Source organism: Bos javanicus, chromosome 13 (genome assembly GCF_032452875.1).
Source record: "Bos javanicus breed banteng chromosome 13, ARS-OSU_banteng_1.0, whole genome shotgun sequence".
NCBI lineage: Eukaryota > Metazoa > Chordata > Mammalia > Artiodactyla > Bovidae > Bos > Bos javanicus.
The window spans coordinates 59681798-59704879 of NC_083880.1; the positions used below are offsets into that span (position 1 = coordinate 59681798).

Here is a 23082-nt window from a genome sequence, read left to right on the forward strand (position 1 = left end):
TTTGACTGTGCATTGTGCTCATGAGAAAGTGCTCTGTGTCCCTGCTATTTAAAAGGTGGTCCCCCGACCAGCAGCCATACCCTGTGGGAGCTTGTCAGAGTCAGAAATTCAGCATCTGAGAGAGTAACATTGACATATATACACACTACCATGCGTCGAATTGCTTTTGGGAGGCTGCTGTATAGCACAGGGAGCTCGGCTTGACACTCTGTGATGACTAGAGGGGTGGGACGGTGAGGGGTGGGAGGGAAGCTCAAGAGAGAGGATGTATGTATACTTATAGGTGATTCACATCGTTGTACAGCAGAAACTAACACAACATTGTATAGCAATTATACTCCAATTGAAAATAAGTTAAAAAAATAAAGGATTAAAAAAAAAAAAGAAACTCAGAACCTTCGGCTTCACTCCCAATCTGTTGAATTAGCTTTAGTGCTTGAACAAGATCCCGGGAGATTTCAGCAGACGTTTCTGTTCAGAAGCACTGCTCTGGGCTAAAATGTACAAAGAAAGGGCAACTGGATCTGTTTTGATTACGGAAAACTGTTGGCAGCATTGTGTTGGTGCAAAAAGACATCAGCCTCATGGCACAAAATATACAGAGACCCTGAAGTAGCTGGGCATTCTCGGGCAGTCATGTTTGGGACAGAGGTTCTTCATCTATAAAGTGACTCATCTATGTCAGAGACTTGTTGACAGTATAAATGAAATAATGTGAAAGCTAATATGAAAGAGTGCAAAGTACATTATTTTTATCTTGTTTGCATAGAAAAAGGACATCATAATCCCTAGAGCCGTCAATACCATTTTCAAAGAATTCGATTCCCCATTTTCCACATCAATTTTCCGGGAGGCAGGGGACAAGACCTATTATTTGGTGTCTCGATTAAAATAATGCAGAGTGGCAGTGGCCCAGGAATCTCAGCCCGATATTTTTGGAAACTAAATGGGAGAGTTTTGTAGTTTGGCTAAAAAGCATTGCACTAGAAAAGGCCAGAAATGCTGTCAATGGGGATGTTTATGCCATTGACAAAATAGTCACGGAATTGCAGTAGACGGCCATGAGCAGAAGCCAGTGGGATGCTTCCGGGTGGTGTGGTTCAATGTGACCCATGTTTATCAGCCACAACAGCCTTTTTTTTATTATTTCCAAACATCACAACCAAAGCAAGAAACAAATCCTATTGTTCACATTAGCACAGATCAAGTACAGCAAGCCTCAGTATATTATAGCACAAGAAAAATACACAGTTGTATACCGAAGACACAGCATAATGTAAGAATTCATGGGAGAGGGGAACGTGGGGACAACCAGAAAGTACAGTCTGAAGTCCTCTGGGATGGAAGGGGGTCTGACAGATGCTCGCAGCACACAGCTATGGACAGAGCTCATCAGCAAGGCTCACCCTGTGTTCACAGGAGTGAATGTCTTTACTTGACTCAGTATAGACCTTGACAACAGGGTCACCCAACTTTAACACCATGTCAAACAAAAGAGCGGTGAACCAGAAACCATCCTCCTTCATACATCATCACATCACATAGAAAACCCGCGACAGAGACACAGTTCTTATGAGCAAAACAGCTTTCAAGAAAGTCACAGGCAGCTCAGAGTTTAACTCCCTGAAACTACACTTCAGCAATTTCTTGAGACACATGCCCTCCCACCCACAATTCCCTCTCTTGTTTTAAAGAGAGAAAAGAAACCATAGGAAAATTTGTCTTTTTAAAATAGGGAAATACATACCTTAAAATAGCAAGGTATCAAAATACTTTGTACATGGGTATGTTCTGATTTTCCAAAATACTTGATCTCTCTTTCATTAGAGTTTTGAAAGATGCCCTGTGTTGAATGCAAACAAACCCAACAACAACAGAAACAATCATAATAGCACAAAATAGAATAACACAATAATAATAACAAAAATAGAAGTGGATTCCATCCCCATCCTATTTCTTTCGGGGGCTGGGGGGTGGTGATGGAGTCAAGAAGAGGGGCACAGCATAGCATTACTTCTTCCGCAAAGAGGTCATTGTTTTTAGGGTTATTTTACCATAAATAGAGTAACAGACTAGAAATCTAGTTTCTTATGAAATGAGAGTAAAGCCATTCGAGCTGGGGGTTGGTAGCTGTAACAGGTTTGCTTGGGGGAGATTCCAGCTACCCTTACTGTTACTGCAAATCCTTGGGTCTGTCTGACCTGAAGCATGAAGGAGTGGGTGGGAAGCAGGGCGCAGGCAGAGATCCAAGACCCTGGGTGCATGGAAATGAATGCAGACAGCGCTCAGAGCAGCCTCCATGGATTCCCCCCAGGGACTATTTGAGAAATCAGAGCTTGTGACTTACCCACGTAGGCATCCTTTCAGAGAGCCTGTTATATACCGTTTTCCTCTTTCAACCAAAGGCTCTCTGCAAGCTTAAAAACAAAAAGATACCTAGGATCATGACTGGTAACACTCTTTTTTATGTCTTATAAGTAGTTATCTGCCTTGTTGCTAAACACCTGGGCCAGCTGGAGGGTGGAAAGTGACCAGACTGAGAACCCTTGCCACGGCCCCACGTCTTATCCCAAGTTCATGCCGTTGCAACTGCAGAGGATCTCCTTGAAGGTGTTGCGCAGCTCCAGGCTCCGGAAGGCATAGATGAGCGGGTCGATGACGGAGTTACACATGATGAGGACCAGGTAGGTATTGAAGTGGGCAGTGTAGCAGACGCAGTAGGGGTTGGTGGGGCAGGTTATTATGAGGACAAGATGGAGGAAGAAGGGGGCCCAGCAGAAGACGAAGACCCCCAGCAGGATGGTGATGGTGACCGCCCCCTTCATGCAGGAGTGCTGCTGCGGGGCCGCTCCATCAGCGGGTGGCAGCGCGGCGATGCGCTTGACGTGCAGCCGGGCGAAGAGGAACATGTGCACGTAGAGGGTGCCCATGAGCAGCAGCATGGCAAGGAACATGGTGACCAGGCACACGATGACCATCTTGCTCTCGGAGTAGACGATAAACACCACACCGCAGATGCCGCAGCCCAGCCAGATGGCCACGATCAGGGCCAGTGCCTTCCTCACGGTCATGATGCTGTGGTAGCGGAGTGCATAGAAGATGGTGACATACCTGTCAACTGCAATGGCCAGAAGGTTGCAGATGGAGGCCACCAGGGAGATGCAGATCATGGAGTCAAAGACATTGTCCATGTGCTGGATGAACTGGTCCTCCAAGGTCAGGTAGTCGCTGTTGACCACGGCGATCATGATGGTCTCCAGGGCATTGGACACGCTCACCAGCATGTCAGCCACAGCCAGGCTGCAGAGGAAGAAGTACATGGGGGAGTGCAGGTTGCCGTTCCTGACCACGGCCAGGATGACCAGGATGTTTTCCAGCAGGCTGATGATGCCCAGGGCCAGGAAGACCTCGGGCTTGATGAAGACCTGCTCACAGAAGCGGCTGCTGCTCTGGTTGCTGAAGGAAGGGGCAGCGACGTGCTCTGAGCTGTTAGGCAGCTTTGGCTGAGCCGAGTGCAGACAGCACGAAGCATTCATTGCTCACAGGCAGCTGGCTGATCGGAGCGGGGGCTCCAGCAGGGTCCCGAGGCTATGGCTGCTGCTGTTGCTGCTGCTTTCAGGAAAGAAAAAAAATCTCCCCCTGGATCCTGGTTTCAGATGCTTGTCCAGGGTACAAGCTTGTCCAGTGTTAGATTTTGTTCTTCCCCAGAATAAAAGGATGGAGAGAGGGAGAGAAAGAGACAGGTCGGGAGAGAAAGAGAATGAGAGACAGAGGAAAAAGTCAGCTTGGATTCTTACAGAAAACTTCCCTGTGCTTCTCCAGGACGATCAGTTTTAGAGAAACTTATCTCGCTCTCTCCCTTCTTAGCTTCCTTCTGTCTCTCTCTCTCTTTCCCCCTCTCACATCCCAACCTGGGAACAGAAAACCAGCCACTAGCTGCTACTGTTAAAACAGTTTTCATAGCAAGACGGGGGACGTGGTACCTGTTGTGAGGAGTGCGGGGGAAACACTCAGTTTTTATACATTGGCTGGAGGCAAACAACTCCTACTTAATCTTCAGAGCGGCGAAATGACCACTGAGCATCGGACGTCTTTCTGACTGACAGCAGAACCGGCTCCCAGGAATCGGACCCAGAGATTCAAAAGCAGCCTACTGCCCTCTACTGGTCAGACCACTCATCCGTTCTCTGGCTGGGCTGAGCAGTTTTTGTCACGGAAACGGCCACAGCCATCCTTTCGTCCACGTATTATTTGTTCATTCTTTTTCTTTTTTGGTGGCAAACATTTATTAAGCACCTGCCATGTGTTTGTTTTCTGCCCCGTTCAGGAAATTCAGTAGTGATCAAAACAGACACACCATCCTTGTTTCTCCCAGACTCAGAGTCTGGGGTGGGAGATGAGAAATCCAGCAGTTTTATTACAGTGTGATGCATGCTTGAATCGGGGAATGCCAGGGGCTGGGGGAGCTCTAAGGGGGCCCCCTAACATGCTGGTCAAGGGAAGTTCCTGGAGGAAGGGGCTTCTAAGCTTTGACTTCAAAGAACAGAGGCGATGCCCAGTGGTGAAGTGAGGGCTGGGGTTGATGGAGAGAGAAGAGGATTCCGGGCAGAGGGAATAACATGCTTACAGCCTGGAGGCTAAAAGCAGTGGTTCTACACGTGGCTGTGGGAATTATCTGTAGAATGTGTTCCTGGGGATCGCATTTGACCTTCTGAAACAGAATCACCCAGGGGTAGTGCCTGGGCAGGTGCGTTTTCAGTTTTTAAGGGGTGAGGGGAGAACAGAGCCAAGGTTGAGATCGACAGAAAAGAGAGCTTGGTGTTTTTCAAAGGACTTTAGTTTTCTCTGGCCAGAGTGTGGAGCTGGGAGACACAATTTGAGAAATGAGTCTGCCTTTTTTTTTTTTTTTTAAGACTAGAGGGGCCAGGCTCCTGAAGGACAGTCTCAGCTGAGTGTGGGAGTTTTGGACTGTGGGGCAGTGGGGGGGCTGTGGGAAAGAGGAGGTGGGGTTTGCATTTTAGAATGATTCCTCTTTGCATGGTGGAGACTGCTGTGGGAGGGGATGAGTCAGAAGCCTGGGGGGCCAGGGCTGCAGAGATTCACAGGGAGATGATGGCATCTTGAAGCAAGGAGGTGGCCACAGGGCCATGGGAGGAGTGGACAGAGATGCTTAGGATATAGAGTCCTGGAGATTTGAATGTGATGGGATGTGGGACAGTACAGGGAACACCTGCGCTTCCTTCTTAAGTAACTGGGAGAACAGAGATGCCATTTGAGCTGGAAAAATGTATTGGTTGGCCAAAAGTTCATTCAGGTTTTCTGTACCATCCGATGGAAAAAACCCAAATGAACTTTGTGGCCAACCCAATAAAAGTCAGAATTTAGCACCCAATTTTTAATACTTAGTTTATGTCAGATGTGAGGTTGGACAGGAGGATGATGTAAACTCTGGACACACTGAGTCGCCTTACCACCCCCGTCCCCCTGCCGCATACCTGCACATCAATTACTGGTCCACTGAGGCTCTGATTATCCAACTATCCACTAACTATGGATGTGAGTGTGACTGGGTGTGTATTAGACAGAAGAAATGTGCATACAAAGTAGACGAAAACTTAGAATATTTATGAAACTGTGGGGTGGAGAGGTCTTCTTGAAAGACCTAAAGACAGGAATAGAAATTCACTGAGGAGGAAATTCAAGTGACTGATAAATATATGAAAAAATGTTCACCCTTCTGTGGAGTCTGGGAAATGCAAATCAAACTTCAGATTGAAAAGAATGTAAAAGATATCAAATTCAGCTGAGAGTGCTGGGAGAATGACACTTCTAGTGTTTGTGGATAGTCTTTATCATTTTCAATTTCTACTAAAATTAAAAAAAAATGTATCTGAGTGTGGATCTCAGTCTGTGAACTGAGGGGCATGAAAAACACTTGTATTTATTTTGAACAAAGTGACTTCATTTCTGATGCTAAACCTCTCATGTTCCAGATTGGGGAAAAGAAAATCCTAATTCTCATGGGGGTTTCTCTTCCTCACCCTCTGGGTCACATCCAGAGGTGTGTTTATACTGTTCTGGTCTGTGGTTTCGGGGGCACTTGTCTTACCTGTAAAGCTCAGACTGCGAGGTCTTTCCCCTGCTTTGGGCTGAGCACTGACCATCATTCTCTGCACCTGTCCTCTGTTTATAAGCATCCTTGAGAGCGAGCAGGCGGGGCCTGGCACTTCAGACCTGTATCCTCAGAGGTACCCTCATCCCCTCACCCCCGATGAGTGTTGACGTGGTCTCCTCTAAGCGCTAGTCTCTGCTTTCCTGGGGGAGCAGCCCAGACACAGCTACTTTTAAGCTGACACTGTACTTTGTTTTCTACATCCGTGACTCTGCCTCTGTTTTGTAAAGAAGTTCTTTTGTACCCTTTTTTAGATTCCACATGTAAGTGATATCATACGATAGTTGCCTTTTTCTGTCTGAGTGTCCAAATATTTTAATCCTATGCCTTGAAAAAAGTTTTATTTAGTAAGATTTACTTATTTATTTTAAGTTTGTTTTGTTTTTGGCCACACTGCACAGCATATGGGATCTTAGTTTCCTGATCAAGGATTGAACTCACACCCATTGCAGTGGACGTTCAGTGTCCCAGCTATTGGAATGTCAGGGAAAATACCCTAAGATTTATTTTTACTCAGACTCTAGGCTCCTAATATTTTTATGCCTGTAAATTTCACTTTACTTTTTTAAAATTGAGACATATATTCCAGAAAATTCATGATTTTGAAGTATGTGTTTCAGTAGGGTTGTTTTTTTTTTTTTTTCATGTTCATGAGGTTGCACAGCCATCACCACTGTCTAATTCCAGGACATTTTCATAACTTGGTCTCCATTAGCAGTCACTGCTTGTTTGCTACTTCCCTCAGCCTCTGACAATTACTAATATATTTTCTGTCCCTATGTGACGGTACAAAATATGCTCACTGAGGCTATGTTTATCTTCTGGATCACAAAAATCTCCATTTTCCAATTTTTCAAATTCAAAACAAGCAAAACCAACAGCTGTAAGTGGAAATGTAAATTGGGCCTGCCACTATGGAAAATGGAGGGTCCTTAAAAAACTAAAAATAGAGTTACTGTATGATCCAGCAATCCCACTCCTGCCTGGGCATATATCTGGAAAAGATGAAGCTCTAATTTGGAAATATACATGCACCCCAGTGTTCATAGCAGCACCATTTACAATAGCCAAGCCAAGTGCCCCCCAAACGGACTTAAGAAGATGTGGTGCAACAGAATATTACTCAGCCATCAAAAGGAATGAAATATTGTCATTTGTAGGAACATGGAAGGATCTAGAGATGAGTCAGTCAGAGAGAGACAAATATTATATGATACCACTTAAATGTGGAATCTAAAAGATAATACAAATGACTCTATATACAAAACAGAAATGGACTCATGGACATAGAAGACAAATTTATGGTTACCAAAGAGGAAATGGAGCGGGGAGGGATAAATCAGGAGTATGGGATTAACAGATGCAAACTACTACGTTTGTATAGATACAGACTACTATGCTTACTATACCCAAAATGGACCAGCAACAAGGATTTACTATGTAGCACACGGATGATATTCAATACCTTGTAATAACCTATATTGGAAAATAATCTGAAAAAGATATATGACTAAATCACTCTGCTCTACAGTTGAAACTAATATAATATTATACATTAACTATACTTCAATAAACAAAAACAACAAAAAGCCAACACATGTAAATTCTTCTGTATTAAAATTCAGTATAAAAGTTATAAAAACATTCAAAACAACAAAACCACAAATCTCTGCTCTCACTCTCTTGAATTTTAAGACCTTATAAATAGAGAGTTATTTTGTTTCCTGAACACTTCAGTGCAAGGAACAGGTCAAGGTACTTTCTTGTGCACGTTTTTTAAAAAGAACTTGCTTTCTTTGCTCTCTGCTGGAACCTCTTTTGGAAACTTAGGGTTATATTTTGCTTCTCCAAGTCCATTTTCCTGTGGTTGATTGACAGTTGTAGCAACCGAGTCAAATTAATGATAGAAAGCAGTTTTCTGAGTCTAGAAGACAGATGATGCATGTTGTTCCCAGTTCTTCTGGTTACCAGATATGATGAATACAAAGCCCTCCATGGTATACAAAAAAAATCTCTCTGTATTTCTTGCTTGAAAAAAAAAAATCAATCTTAGCACTTTTCTTCAACCATAGAATTGAGTGCCCTTAACTCTCCTCACCTCCTCTTGTTTCCTTTGCCTGTTTAGCACCAGAGTCCTAGGTTCTGAGTGTTGTGTTTCTTGGCGGGAGAGCATTACCCTGATGATGCTACAGGGCTGAGGACTGTATCACTGGATTATCTCACACCAGGACTGGATGATCTCAGACCGGAGGTTCTTAGCCTTTTGCTGTGCATCTGAATAACCCAAATATCCCATCAAAATCCAGATTCTGGTTCTATAGATCTGGGAATGCTGATGCTGCTGGTTCGTGGACTATACTTGGAGTATTGAGGAAAGAGATCTAGCCATTTGCAGGTGTTGACAGAGAAGCAGTGCAAGGAGAGCCAGCCATGGAGTTCATGTGGGAGAGGAGCATGGAGCATGTTACTTTCAAAGGCAGCAGCGATGCCCCAGCTGCTGGACTTGGTGTGTGACCAGTGACAGTCACACAGGAGGCTGCCCATAAGCCTAACTTGGGCATCATTCCTGTTGTGTGGCCTCTGAGCTCAATGTTCTGACCTCCCCAGAGAGGTTGTGAGCTACCCAACAAACATCATTTAGTAAATTTCTTTTCTGTTTAAATTAGCCAGAGAGGGTTCTGTTATTTATAACCAAGAATTTGAGTCACTCTTGCATTCTAGTTCAGGTCAATAGATATTGGCTATCTGGAAGAATTCCAAGGCTTCATCAGTTTGGAAAAAGAATTTTAAGTAGCTCAGTGGTAAAGAATCCTCCTGCCAATGCAGGAGACCCAGGTTCAATCCCTGTGTCGGGAAGATCCCCGGCAGAAGGAAATGGCAGCCCACACCGGTATTCTTGTCTGGGGTATCCGGTGGTCAGAGGAGCCTGGTGGGCTACAGTCCACGGGGTTTGCAAAAGAGTTGGACACAGCTTATGGACTCGGCAGCAGCAACGTGGCGCCTGTGCTGATGAGGGAATGGAAGCCTGCCCGCTGCGCCTCTGGCATCTTTGTGTCACACCTGTATTAGTTTCCTTTTGCTGCTCTCACAAATCACCACAAACTTAGCAGCCTAAACTATCAGAAAACATGTTCTCTCACAGTTCTGGAGGGCAGAAATCCAAAAGGGGTTGGTTGGCAGGGCTCCATTCTTTCTGGAGGCAACAGGAGAGAGTCTGTGTCCTTGCATGTCTCAGTCTCTAGAGGCCACGTGTACGTCCTGGCTCATGGCCGCATCCTTCCGTGTCAAAGCCAGTCAGTCGTGCCGTGTTTTTACATCTCCCTCAGACACTGACCTCTGTCATCATGTCTCCTTTTGTAACTCTGACTTTGTTACTTCCCCACTACAAGGACTCTTGTAGGCCCACTAGGATAATCTAGGATCAACTCCCATCTCTAGACCCATCACCTTTTTAAAAGTTTTTTATTAAAATTTTTTTATTTTTTAAAAATTATTGGAGTATAGTTGATTTACAATCAACTATTAGTTTCTGCTGTACAGCAGAACGAATCAGTTATCCAAATACATATATCTATTCTTTTTTTTTTAGATTATTTCCCTAGATAGGTCATTACAGAGTACTGAGTAGAGTTTCCTGTGCTATCCAGTACGTCCTTGTTAGTTATCTGTTTTATGTATAGTAGTGTGTATATGTCAGTCCCAATTTTCCAGTTTATCCCTCCCTGCCTTTCCCCTTTGGTAACCACTTGTTGTTCAATTGCTGAGTTGTATCCGAGTCTTTGTGACCCCATGGACTGCAGCACGCCAGGCTCCCCTGTCCTTCACTATCTCCCAGGATTTGCTCAAATTCATGTCCACTGAGTTGGTGATGCTATCCAACAATCTCATCCTCTGTTGACCCCTTCTACTTTTGCTTTCAATCTGTCCCAGCATCAGAGTTTTTTCCAGTGAGTCAGCTCTTTGTATCGGATGGCGAAAGTACTGGAACTTCTGCTCCAGCATCAGTCCTTCCAATCAATATTCAAGGCTGATTTCTATGTAATCATAAATTTATTTTTTTACATCTGTGACCCATAACTCATAAGTAAAAGTGTTAGTCCCTCAGTCATATCCAACTCTTTGAGACCCGGTGGACTGTAGCCCGCCTGGCTCCTCAGTCCATGAGATTCTCCAGGCAAGAATACTGGAGTGGGTTGCCATTTCCTTCTCCAGGGGATCTTCCCTACCCAGGGATCGAACCTGGGTCTCCCAAATTGCAGACAGATTCTTTATCGTCTGACCCTCCAGGAAAGCCCCATAACCCATATATAGATCTTTATCTTAATCTCACCTGCAAAGTCCCTTTGGCCATGTAAGGTAACATGTTCACAAGGTCTGGGATTAGAATGTGGATGTGTTTGGGGGCATTATCCCATCTAACTCATGTTTATTAATCAGTATTTCAAGTCCTCTGGTGCACATTTTTAGCGTACCCATAGATGCTCAGTTCTTTGGTGACTGACTCATTCTAAATCAAGATTAATGTATTCATTTATAATGATTCCTCTTCTTTAGAGAGCAGAATACTTGAGCATTTGTGTGTAGAAAACCCTGTCTTTATGGGATTCCTGAGAAAGCAAATTACTATCCAGAGGTTCTGTGATGAATTAGAAATCAGAAAAAAAGTAGGAAGGTTGGGAGGGAGGCACCGAGTCCTCTGAAAGTCTGATAAGATATCTTTGTCTTGAAAACAGACCTCCCCTCTAGAGCCTGTGTGTGTGCTTAGTCACTCAGTCGTGTCTGACTCTTTGTGACTCCATGGACTGTAGCCCACCAGGCTCCTCTGTCCATGGGAATTCTCCAGGCAAGAACATTGGAGTAGGGTTGCCATGCTGTCCTCCAAGGGATCTTCTCAACCCAGTGATTGAACCTAGGTCTCCCGCGTTTCAGGTGGATGCTTTATCATCTGAGCCACCAGGGGAGTCCATGAATATTGGAGTGGATAGCCTATCCGTTCTCCAGGGGATCTTCCCAACTGAGGAATCAAATTGGGGTCTCCTGCGTTGCAGGTGGATTCTTTACCAGCTGAGCAGGAACTCATCTTCTTCACATAGAGTATCAATTGGCAAACACTGCCAGACAGTAAGCCTTGCAGACTAGAAATGTTTGCCGGTGCTGAGATAGAGACACACTGGACCAGTGATTCTCAGACTTTAGCGTGTGTCAGACTCACCTGGAAGGCTTATTAAGACACACATCCCCCCAGGCCCTGCCCCACTCTATTTCTGACTCAGTAGGTGTGGAATGGGATCTGAGAGTTTGTCCCCACCAGGTCCCCAGGTGATGCTGACTCTCTGTCTGAGGATCACATTTTGGGAATCACTATTGCTGCTGCTAAGTCACTTCAGTCATGTCCGACTCTGTGCGACCCCATAGACGGCAGCCCACCAGGCTCCCCCATCCCTGGGATTCTCCAGGCAAGAACACTGGAGTGGGTTGCCATTTCCTTCTCCAATGCATGAAAGTGAAAAGTGAAAGTGAAGTCACTCAGTCATGTCCGACTCTTCGTGACCCCGTGGACTGCAGCCTACCAGGCTCCTCCGCCCATGGGATTTTCCAGGCAAGAGTGCTGGAATGGGGTGCCATCACTATTACCAGACTGTAAACTCTGTGAAAGCAAGGACCCTGTCTGATTGGTTCACTGCTACATGCAGCATCGAGCAGTTGAGTTACAATATCATAGGTGTTTAATGCACATAATAATAGCTACATAAGTAGCTTTACCTACCATCTTTTAGACCTAGATATCTGCTGATATGGGGCTTCCCAGGTGGCTCAGTGGTAAAGAATTTGCTTGCCAAGCAGGAGACTAAGGTTTGATCCCAGGGCCCGGTAGATCTCCAGGATAAGGAAATGGTAACCCACTCCAGTATTCTTACCCAGGAAATCTCATGGGCATAGAAGCATGGTGGGCTACAGTCCATGGGGTTGCAAAGAGTCAGACACAACTTAACAACTAAACAACAACTACGAATACACTATATACAGATTTCTATGTGTGTGGTCAGCAAAATAACATCCCCACTCCCAAAGATGTCCATGTTCCCATCCCAGTAACCTGTGAATGTTACTTTACTTGGCCAAAGGAGACCATGCTGGTGTGCTTACTGTTATAAACCCTGAGATGGGAGATTATCCTAGATCATCAGGGTGAGCCTAATCTAATTACACAAGTTCTTAAGAATAGACTAGCTTTCCCTACTGCTGTGATAAAGATGCGTTAGAAGAGAAAGCAGGAGTGAGGAGACAGGAGGAAAGCTCCATTTGCAATTTCTGGTTAGAAGACAAACAAGTTCATTTGTTCACTTGAAGTTCAAGTTCAAGGAACATAGGTGTCCTCTAGAAGGTGAGAACAGCTCCCCACTGACAGCCCCAAGAAAACGGAGGCCTCTACCCTACAACTGCTCGGAACTGAATTCTGCCAACAATCTTTACGTCCCTGGGAGGGGTTTCTGCCCCAGAGCCCCTCGTCAGGAAAGCAGCCTGCCGCTTTGTAAATTAACTAATACTTCCAAAAAAAAAAAAAAGAACTAACATCGTCTACCATGTGTCAGGCACCGCAGTGAACACGTTGCAGAAATTAATTCATTTTTGCCTCCACTTTATAGGTAAGGAGAGTGGGGCAGGGAGGGCTCAGAACCTCCCCCGAGGCTACAGCGGATGGTGGGGGAGGCCTGGGGTTGGGATGCACCTGGCCCTAGGCCAGAGAACTTCTTCCTGCATTTCCTCCTTTAGTCTTTACACCCCGGCAGGGACTAGGGTGCATCCAGAAAGGTGCTGAAGGTGTGGAATTTAAGGAGGTGCTCATTCTCGGGTTCTTGTCTCATCTTAGTTGGGGCCCCACTTCCTGATGCCCCGATGAGGCCGTATTGTTGTAGCAATTGCATTTGACAGAAGAAGAGACCGAGAGGGGCTGTCCTGTTACTGGGCAAGGGCTGGACTGGACCCCAGGGTTCTTTTCTCAGCAGCCCCTCAGGTGTGGCACCCAGCACACCTCTTGCATTAGGACACTTTCTGCTCTGCATCCTGGTCCCGGGCGCCTCCCCACGGTCCATCAGAGCAGCAGCGTTTGCTTGTGAGGCTCCCACAGAATTGGGACTGTCCTTTGCAAGTAGCCATCCAGTCCCTGTCGGCAGAAGCTAGGAGAAGACAGCTGGAGTCCTCGCTGACATGCAGAGTAAAGCAGAATCTCAGCTCTCTCCTGACACGAGTGTGCTGCCTTGAACAGTGTCCGTCACCCACGCACTCCCTTTCCCTTCATTCTGCAGGAGGCTGGTGCTTCAGGCAGACACACCTGGCATCTCTGACCTCATCCCTGCATTTCTCTCAGTCAGAAGTCAGGATGGAGTGACAGATCACCTGCTGCGGTAACTCCTTGCTGCTCCCGTGGGGACAGGTGCCAGGGCCTTGTGCCCAGAGACTCTGAAAGATAACTCTCTGGGGGTAGGGGGTGAACTTCTCCCCTGTACCAGGTCAGAATCCTCCAGAGACTGTACAGTCTCCCCCTGGAGGTCAGGCTTACGCTGAGAGTCAGAGCATCAGGTATCAGTGGATGGAGTAGAGAGGCACCTGAGCAGAGGTGGGGAGGAGGGGAAAGACTCTGGAGGTGTCAGGTCATCGGTCCACGAGCTCACAGGGTCCAGCTCCCACGTGGACACTCCCAGACTGGGCGGGGCTTCTCTCCCACTTGAACGAAGATCTTGGCTGAGACTGGTGTCCAGCCCTGAGTGAATTCCCCTCCATGGTGTATTCTGACTTCCTTCATCAGCTTCTACCCCATTCTGCAGGGTTGCAGGGAGGGAAGAATAGCCCGTTCTCTCCTATTCTCTAGAATTGGGCTTTCCTACAGAACCCGGTGGCAGGCTAGGTTCTGCAGGATGGAGGGTGGGTGGGCTGGAACTTTCTGAGGAGTGCACACATGTGTGGGGGAGGGGTAAGCAGGGTGGGGCAGAGGTGGGAGTTGAACCTGCCATTGTAGTATGGTCCTCGGTCAGTCCTGCAGTAGCCCCGGAGCTGGACGGGCCGGCAGAGCTGGGTTGACCTGGGGCGCGGGGCTGGTTTGTACCCCAGCCTCCAGAGGTCACCTGTATGGGTGTCCGTTGCCTCCGTGAAGCCTCATGCAGACATCCATCTTCAGCTGAAGGCCAGCGAGCCTCAGAGAAGGATTCAGCTGCTTGCTTTTGCCCAGCAGCTCTCCCCACCGCTGAGGAAGGCACTCTTGGTCCTGGAGGGAGCCTGGGCAGTGTGTCAGCCCATCCATCACAGCCCCGTCTGCAGCACCTACACGGTGCACGTGCCTGAGAGCCCGCTGTGATCCATCAGCTCAGTCAGGTCTGCTGAAGCAGCATTCAAGTTCTGAAACCAGACATGAAGAGAAAATTATGGGGCAGCAGATCCCTCCTCCCAAACCCCAGAGAGATGCTCTTGCCAGGAGACGACAGAAACCAACAGAAGGAAGAGAAGATTCATGTTCTTCAGTTCACAGGCTCCTGGCTTATACTGACCGACAGCCACAGAGGCTAGAATCTCCCTCACTAGTTAGATGATTTCTCTTTCTCTCTGTAGAACATTCCAGCACACGTGGAATTGTTTGCATGTGTCAAATGTGTTTGTTCTGTGACTCCAACACAATAACAATACCTTAAAAAAAAGTATTTGGCCACTCTGCGTGGCATGTGGGGTCTTAGTTCCCTGACCAGGGATTGAACCCAGGCCCCCTGTGTTGGGAGGGCCTTAACCAGTGGACCACCAGGAAAGTCCCCAACAGTAGCCTTTTTTTTAAATATCACCCCGGTTGGGACACTCTTCTTGTCAATAATCCTTGTGTGCTCTGCCTTGAGGAGCCCAAAAGGGGTGTATGTGGGGGAACATATAATAAATAAAACAGAATGTGGCAAGTACCGTAAAAATGTAGTAGTTGAGACCAGGTTGCTGTGCTGTGCTCAACTGTGTCTGATTCTGTGACCCCGTGGACAGAATCACACCAGGTTCCTCTGTCCATGGAATTTTTCAGACAAGAGTACTGGAATGAGTTGCCATTTCCTACTCCAGGAGATCTTTCCAACCCAGGGATCAAATTTGTGTCTCCTGCATTGGCAGGCAGATTCTTTATTCCTATACCACCTGGGAAACCCCTGAGACCAGGTTAGAGGAATTAATTTTGACCATTTGACCTGGATCGTCTGCGACTTTGGTTGGTTTTACTCTGAGAAAACCCAGACCCTAGTGCTGGGAAAGATTGAAGACAGGAAGAGAAGGGGACAACAGAGGATGAGATGGTTGGATGGCATCACTGACTCAATGGACATCAGTTTGAGCAAACTCCAGGAGTTGGTGATGGACAGGGAAGCTGGTGTGCTGCAGTCCATGAGGTCACAAAGAGTTGGACAGGACTGAGTGACTGAAACGAACTGAACTCTGAGAACAGATTTTTGTAATTGCTAGGCATAGTTTTTTTTTTGTAATTGCTAGGAAGTTTTATTGAGTAAGATGTAAAAGTCACAACTTGTAGAATCCTTCAGAGTCCCACAGGGTTGACCAAGAAGGCTTTCTTGTTTTGCTGAACTCATAATTTAAAGGAACATTGGTTGACAAAAATAGATGCCGACCTGAGAGAAGGTGGAATAGAGAAGTACTTGCATGCTCCAAGGACAGCTGACTTGTCTGTTTTGCCACTGGAACCTTTCTCCCTGAAGCAGAGGGAGAAAAATAGCTCTCCAATATGATCTAAACCATGGTAACATGAATGTTTCCTTTGCTGCAAATGGCTTTTTTTTAAAAAGCCAAGGCTTTTATGGAAAACATTCCTTTCAAAGAAAAAAAAAAATGACTGGGTTCCTGGTCAGTGATGAATAGGCTAGGTTTTGTCAGATGTGCCCACACTTTTCTGAGAATTGAGATTTGCCTGATGGGGAGCACTCAGGTAACGGCGATAACGTGACTGGCTTGACTGCATGTCCAAGTGGGTGCGTTCCACGTGAGCACGTGATGCCTGGGAGCAAATGTGAAGGGTGAGTGCTTTGCTGTCTGAACTTGAGATGTTGTCACAGGCGAGCATCTGCAGAACGTTAGCTCTCAACCTGGTGCTTCCATGCGCATCCACTTTCATTAGCTTTCTTCCTCTTCGTGTTCAGTGGTGTGTTTTACTGGGGAACACGTCACAAGTGGACGTGATGAAATGCCAAGTGCTATGCATTCAGTCACATTCCTAAAGGGAGAAAGTACATTTCCAGTAGGTTTTCCAGAAGTCAAAACATTGCAATACTAGGTAATGTTTGCCTCCAGAAGGACTTTTTATTATAGATAAATTTATAGTAGAGTTTAAGGACATCTGACATCTTCATTATGTTGAGATTTCCCATCTAAACGAATGTTTCATCATGTCTCTTAATATTTCTTAATAAAATGGACATTTTCTGCATATATCTTAAATTTTTCACTATGTATTATATGTTTGCTGCTGATGTTACTGGGTTAAATGGAAGTACTTTCCTCCATTTATTTTCTGTATGAGATTAATCCCACCTCAGGTTGTCTGAGAACTCTGACAATGCAGCCAAATTGTTGAAAATCAGAATCCTGAAATGACCTAAATGCCAGCTCCAAACTGGTTTGAGCAGAGCTGCTTTGCTGCATCCAGTTTTCATGGACTTCTTTCCATAAAGAGGCTCCGATTCTCACGGCAGCCTGAGTCACTCAGAGTGGCACCCAGGGAGCCATGATTCTTTACCATGAAATGGGACCCAGAACCCCTCACGCTCAGGTGGTTGGAGATAGGGTTAAGCAGCAAGCACAATGCTTGGCATGTCGTTGATATTAAATTAATGGTAAAAAGTGCAGGTTCTGGGTTCAGTTCATGAGGGTCCAAATTCCTGCAACCAGACGTTTCCTAGCTGTGTGTCCTTAGGCAAGTGACTCGACCTTGCTGAACTTCAGTTATTTTATCTATGAAATGAAGATGACAGTAGTAAGGGCTTTGAGGGGCAGCTGCGGGAGTGACGTGACAATCCTTATACAGGGCTTATCGAGGCCCCGGTGTGTGCTGAATGCCAGGTGAATAAGCTTCCCTGCTTTGGCCACTCCTGAGTCCCAAAGGTGCTGAATGAGTGACCTTGAATGAAAGATCAAGGGAGTGAAAATATTTAACTGAAAGAATTCAGTGGCCTCTGAATATAACCTCAATCCATAGTTAGCAGCTTTGAGTCTCTGTTAACAAAATTCTAAAAGATCAAGACCAGTGGTTCTTAATTGGAGTCTCTTGCACCCAGGGGACATTTGTCAGTGACTGGAGGCATTTCAGTTGCCACAACTAGGTGACTGTATTACTGCCATTGAGGGGGCAGAGTCTAGGGATGCTGCTGAACACCCCACAGCACACAGGACAGCCCCCACCACAGAGAATCATTCCAACTCCAGATGCCAGTCATGCTCACAGGTTGACAAACTCAGCTCTAGGCTCAGATTTATTTCTGGTCCCTTAGGGTTTAAGGTGGGGCTAGTGGTAAAGAACCTACCTGCCAATGCAGGAGACCTAAGAGACACAGGTCCAATCCCTGGATCAGGAAGATCTTCTGGAGAAGGGAATGGCAATCCACCCCAGTATTCTTGCCTGGAGAATCCCCATGGACAGAGGAGCCTGGCAGGCTATAGCCCATGGGGTCGCAAAGAGTTGGATATGACTAAAGTGACTTAGCAGCAGCAGGGTTTATCAGATAGTCAGATCGTCTGGTTTTGGGTGAGGTCATCTGATCCAGAAATTTCTGGTGATAACTAGCAACTTCTCAAGTTATAAGACAGGTGTTTGCTCAGTGGTTCAGTTGTGTCTGACTCTTTGTGACTTCATAGACTATAGCCTGCCAGGCTCCTCTGTCCATGGGATTTCCCAGGCAAGAATACTGGAGTGGGTAGCCATGTGCTCCTCCAGGGGATCTTCCCGACCCAGAGATCAAACCTGTGCCTCCTGCAGGCAGGCAGATTGGCAGGCAGATTCTTTACCACTGAACCACCTGTGGTTGTTGTTCAGTCGCTCAGTAGTGTCCGACTCTTTGCGACCCCATGGACTGCAGCACGCCAGACTTACCTGTCCTTCACCGTCTTCCGGAGCTTGCTGAAACTCATGTCCATTGAGTCGGTGCTGCCATCCAACCATCTCATCCCCTGTCACCCCCTTCTCCCGGCCTCAGTCTTTCCCAGCATCAGGGGCTTTTCCAATGAGTCAGCTCTTTGCATCAAGTGGCCAAAGTGCCACCTGGGAAACCTGCAGGTAGCAGATGCCTATAGGTCCCCAAAGATGCTGTGTTTCCTCTTCCACTTGCTAATTTTCTAGATGCCCTGGTGGTAAAGTACTGGTTCAACTTCTCCAGGGATCAAATATTCCTCAGTCCTAGGATTTGCTATATTTAAACCCTGAGGAGATTGAAGCTTTTCCCTTGGAGAAAAAGCTCAGGAGATGAATGATTCACTCTTTCCAATGAACCGTGGCCTCCCTGTGATTTTTCTTGTTGCTTCCACTAACTTTGCTATTCCCTCTTATTCACTGCTTCCTGTGTTTCCTAGTCTCCACTGATAGCTAAATTGTTCAAGAGCAGCAGGCAAGGCTCCTTGCAGTGATGAGAATCTTGCCAGCTGGGGAACTTCAAGAGAACTTGGTTGTTTGAATAACAAGTGAGTGACACCATAACAAAGTTCCTTATTACCCCAGGGATTGGGGAGGGAATGGAATGTGAGAAGTCACCATTTAATTTTAAATGATACTCAGAATGCAGTGACTAAAGTAATGAGCATGTTTTAATTCATCAGATACTTACTTGACAGTCGTCTAGGATCAGAGAGACACACGATAGCAGAGACTGCTGGTTTGCCTTCCTCAATATCTACTCTCCAACATGCCATAATAAGATCACACACAGTGACCCAGAGCAAATACTCTGTTCTCAGTCCTCCTTGCAGCTGGATGTGTCCTGTGGCTAAATTCTGGCCAGTAAGACGGGAATGGAAGCTTAGTGTGGCAGCTTCCAACAACACTCCCTAAGGTGAGCTGGTGAATGCCCTTTGTTTTTCCTTCCATACTGCTCTCTGAAGATAACTGTGATGGCTGGAGCTCCAGCCAACATCTTGGACCATGGGTACTAGAGTACAGTCCAGGGAAAAGAATCTGGAAAGAATTTGGCTCCCTAAGGACTTATTGACACAGAGCCACCTTACCTGGTCACCTCTTGACTTTTACTTGGGAGCGAGAAGAGTTCTATTTGTTCAAAGCCATCGTTAATCAGCCTCAATGTCACCCTCACTGATACTGAGACCAGGAGACTGCAGCTACAGCTCACATCTTGATTTCTGTACCTGAGAAAGTGCTTTCTTTCATGAAAAGTCTCCTGACTTTATGAAGTGGGTTTCAGAGGCTTAAGAATGTTATCCATGGAAAGTTCCTGTGAGATGGCAGAAAATGGGGATGTTTTACACTTTACAGTAGATAACTCAAAAAAATGTGTTAATTCAGTGAATGATGTAGGGTGATAAAGCTCAACATTTATGAACTGGAATCTGCTAGGCTCAGGCAGGGCTGGAATCCAAAATACCGTTGTTCTTCTCCCTTTACTCAACCATGACTTGAACAAAGGAAGGATAAATTGGCCAGATGCACTGTGACTTGCTTTGTTGTTTGCCAGCTTTTCCTTGAAATGAACATCTGTGCACATTTGCCTGCCTGCTCAACCCATTTAACCCCATCTCCTCTCTGCAGCTCTTCCCAGGACGGACTTCTGCCACAGGGATGAGGAAGCGGATCTCAGAAGACTGAGGCTGAACCTCCTGGGCGCTTTGCCTCTGGAACAAATGGCAGGAAACATCCATTCAACAGGCTGCTCATCCCTTACATTGATCTCAATGAGGCTCTGCCAATTAGTGTATTTTGTAAAAGATCAAGAACCTAGCAACAAGGGGCTTGTGATCGATATCAGGGCTTTTGTTCTAAGCAGCCACTTATCTCAGTAATTCTCGCTGAGAGTCCGTTGAAACAAGAGTTTCAGTTTTATTGGAATGGCTTATAATTTGTGCATTATTTTTAAAAGAAGAGACACACATGAGCTGGCCGATTTCTCCCTCTCACAATTACCTTGGAACCTCTTCTTTTTCTTTAAAAGATCAAAAATTGTAACAGGAAATAGGATTAAATGAGAAGGCACTGAGAAGACACTGACACCACTTTTGAGTAATCTGGCCCGACTTTCAGCGCTTGTAATGAGTGTGTGCCCTCGGTCTATTAATAAAACATTGTTTTTCAGTTCTGAGTCATCCAATTTTTCATCTTCTTTCTGGGTTCTGTTTGCATCTCTGTGTCTTGTCCACATGAGTACACTCCATTAAGGGATGTTTAATTTTTTCCTGTTTGGAAATTTTATTATATTCATTGTAGAAAAACAATGCAGAAAAGTTTAAAGAAGAGATAAATGACAGTACTGGTGATGGTGGTTTAGTCACTCAGTTGTGTCTGACTCTTGAGACTCCATGGACTGTAGCCCACCAGGCTCCTCTGTCCATGGGATTTTCTGGGTGGGAATACTGGAGTGGTTTGCCATTTCCTTCTCCAGGGGGGTCTTCTCGCCCCAGGGATCGAACCCGAGTCTCCTGCATTGCAGGCAGATTCTTTACCAACTGAGCCACTAGGGAAGCCCTAATGACAGCACTGCTACCTCCTTTATGATATTTTATTTTTAGTCTTGATTTTGTGAAAAACAAGATGTATTTGTGACTAGAATTTACACCCCCTCCATGAGTTTTTTTCTCCTGCTTTTCATTCGTTAAAGCAGGCAGAGGGCCCTGATCTTCTGTAAAGGGTAAGGGCCCTATGGCAGGGGCAGGGTGGCTGGCTGAAATTGCCTACAAGACCCTTCCTTGGTTGTCTTTATTTTCACATCAGTGCTCATGGATGGAAGGAAAGAGGGGCTTCTTCAGACTAGTGACGATTGGCCCAGGGTTCCCAAAGCAGCCCCAACCTGAGCTCCACCTGGACTGGACCAGGCAGGCATGGTAAGGACTCTTAGGGAGGTGTTTCCAAAAATGTAATACACACCCAAATCACCTAGATTTGAAATGCAGATTCTGATCCAGCGGTATCCAAGTGATGCACATGCTGCTGGTTCAGACCACACCCGGAGTGGCAGGTCCCAGGCTGCTTCGGGGACTTTTGGCTCAAGTGTCACCCAGACCTGTAACCTTTTCTGGTCACAAAGACTGGAGCAGCTGACCTGGCAGAACCACAGGGCCCTGGCAGTGGGCACTTCCAGACACTGCTGTGCACACATGGGCAAATACCCTGGGGTTCTGAGTGAGAAATTTGGCTAAACCCTGGAGGGTAGGTGGAGCCTACCAACTGGGGCCGAATTTCTTAACACCTTTGCAGGACTGGGATTCAGAGGTAAAATTAAGTTGAATTATGAAAAATAAAGAAGTGTGCACTTTTTTTTTACATGCATGAATTTGTAGACTGAAACATTTCATACTCTACCATGATGTACATTAAAGAAGCTTGCAGCATGCTGTATATACATTTTTAAAATCTTGTTTTGCTTCCAGTTATGATATAACAAACTATTTTCCCAACTCATGAAATGTCTCTGAAAATAACACACCTTTAACAAGTCCATTCTAGGACAGTGAGGACCTGATCCATTGTGTTCAGCACAATACTCAACACAGTGCCTGGTGAGGGGTGGAGGCTCATGAATCATTTGTTCATTCTCTCAAGTGTAGATGGATGGATGATTTCTCTATTGGCCACTAAGATTGCTTTCAGGTTTATAAATCATGCTGTGGTAGACATTCTTGGTGAAAACCTTTGCCCACACACTTGACTGTTTCCTTAGTTATCTGAAGAAGTCAATGAATATGAAGAATTGAAGGTGAATTTAGTTCATCTTTTAGTTTCTCATAAAATCCTTGCTTATTGCTTGGCAAAAACCCACATAATATAGACATAAACTTGACTTAGTATGATGCAGATTCTTCTTAAAACTTACGCCAAGGGTTAAACCACTGAAATACTTGAATTACAGCTCCTAAGTTCCTATAAAGTTAAGTGTTAGTCATTCAGTCATGTCAGACTCTTTGCAACTCCATGGACTGTAGCCCCTAGCCCGCTAGGCTCCTCTGTCCATGGGATTCTCCAGGCAAGAATACTGGATTGGGTTGCCATTTCCTCTTCCAGGGGACAAACTGGGGTCTTCTGCATTGCAGGCAGTTTCTTTACCATCTGAGCCACCAGGGGAACCCCTATAAGGTTAGACCAGTTTAGTAAAAAATTGGATATTGATGAAGATAAAGGTGGGATTTTTTCCTCTTTGAGTTGGCACCATCTAGTGGTACTTGCAGACAATACAAGAACAAAAACTGCTTTGGGGATTAAAAATGGCACTCATTTAACTTTGCCATCTCCAGGCCAGGCTACCTTCTATTTTTCACCTGATCATTGATGCAGACTCCCACCTGGACTCTATCTCTATTCTTTCCCTCCATATTCCATCCCTTAGTTTGTAGTCAGAGTGACTGTTTTAAATTTGTAAATCTGAGTCATGTGTGCATGCTTAGTTGCTTCAGTCATGTCTGACTCTTCGTGACCCCATGGACTATAGCCCACCAAGCTCTTCTGTCCATGGGATTCTCCAGGCAAGAATACTGGAGTGGGTTGCCAGGCCCTCCTTTAGGGGATCTTCCCGACCCAGGGATTGAACCCGAGTCTTCTGCATTTCCTGCACTGCAGGCAGGTTCTTTACTGATGAGCCACCAGGGAAGAAATCTTTGTCAGTTCTGTTTAAGTCATCCAATAGCGCATCATTTTTATCATAAAGCTTGATCTTTTAACTTGATTTGTGAAA

At 45.8% G+C, this 23082-nt stretch overlaps 2 protein-coding genes and 1 long non-coding RNA gene across 3 annotated transcripts in view; 1 reads left to right on the forward strand and 2 right to left on the reverse strand.

The window, feature by feature from the left end:
• The window catches only part of SNPH (syntaphilin), a 289004-nt gene that overhangs the window by 74615 nt on the left and 191307 nt on the right, over positions 1 to 23082 (reverse strand). The window lies entirely within an intron of this gene.
• Positions 1129 to 4190, reverse strand: MC3R (melanocortin 3 receptor). The gene has a single exon (XM_061437088.1). The coding sequence runs from the start codon at positions 3534 to 3536 to the stop codon at positions 2565 to 2567; it is 972 nt and encodes a 323-aa protein (XP_061293072.1). The 5' UTR covers positions 3537 to 4190; the 3' UTR covers positions 1129 to 2564.
• LOC133258855 (uncharacterized) lies at positions 17653 to 20492 on the forward strand. The gene is made up of 2 exons (XR_009740179.1): positions 17653 to 19242; positions 19953 to 20492. It is a non-coding gene; the product is annotated as an uncharacterized LOC133258855 (long non-coding RNA).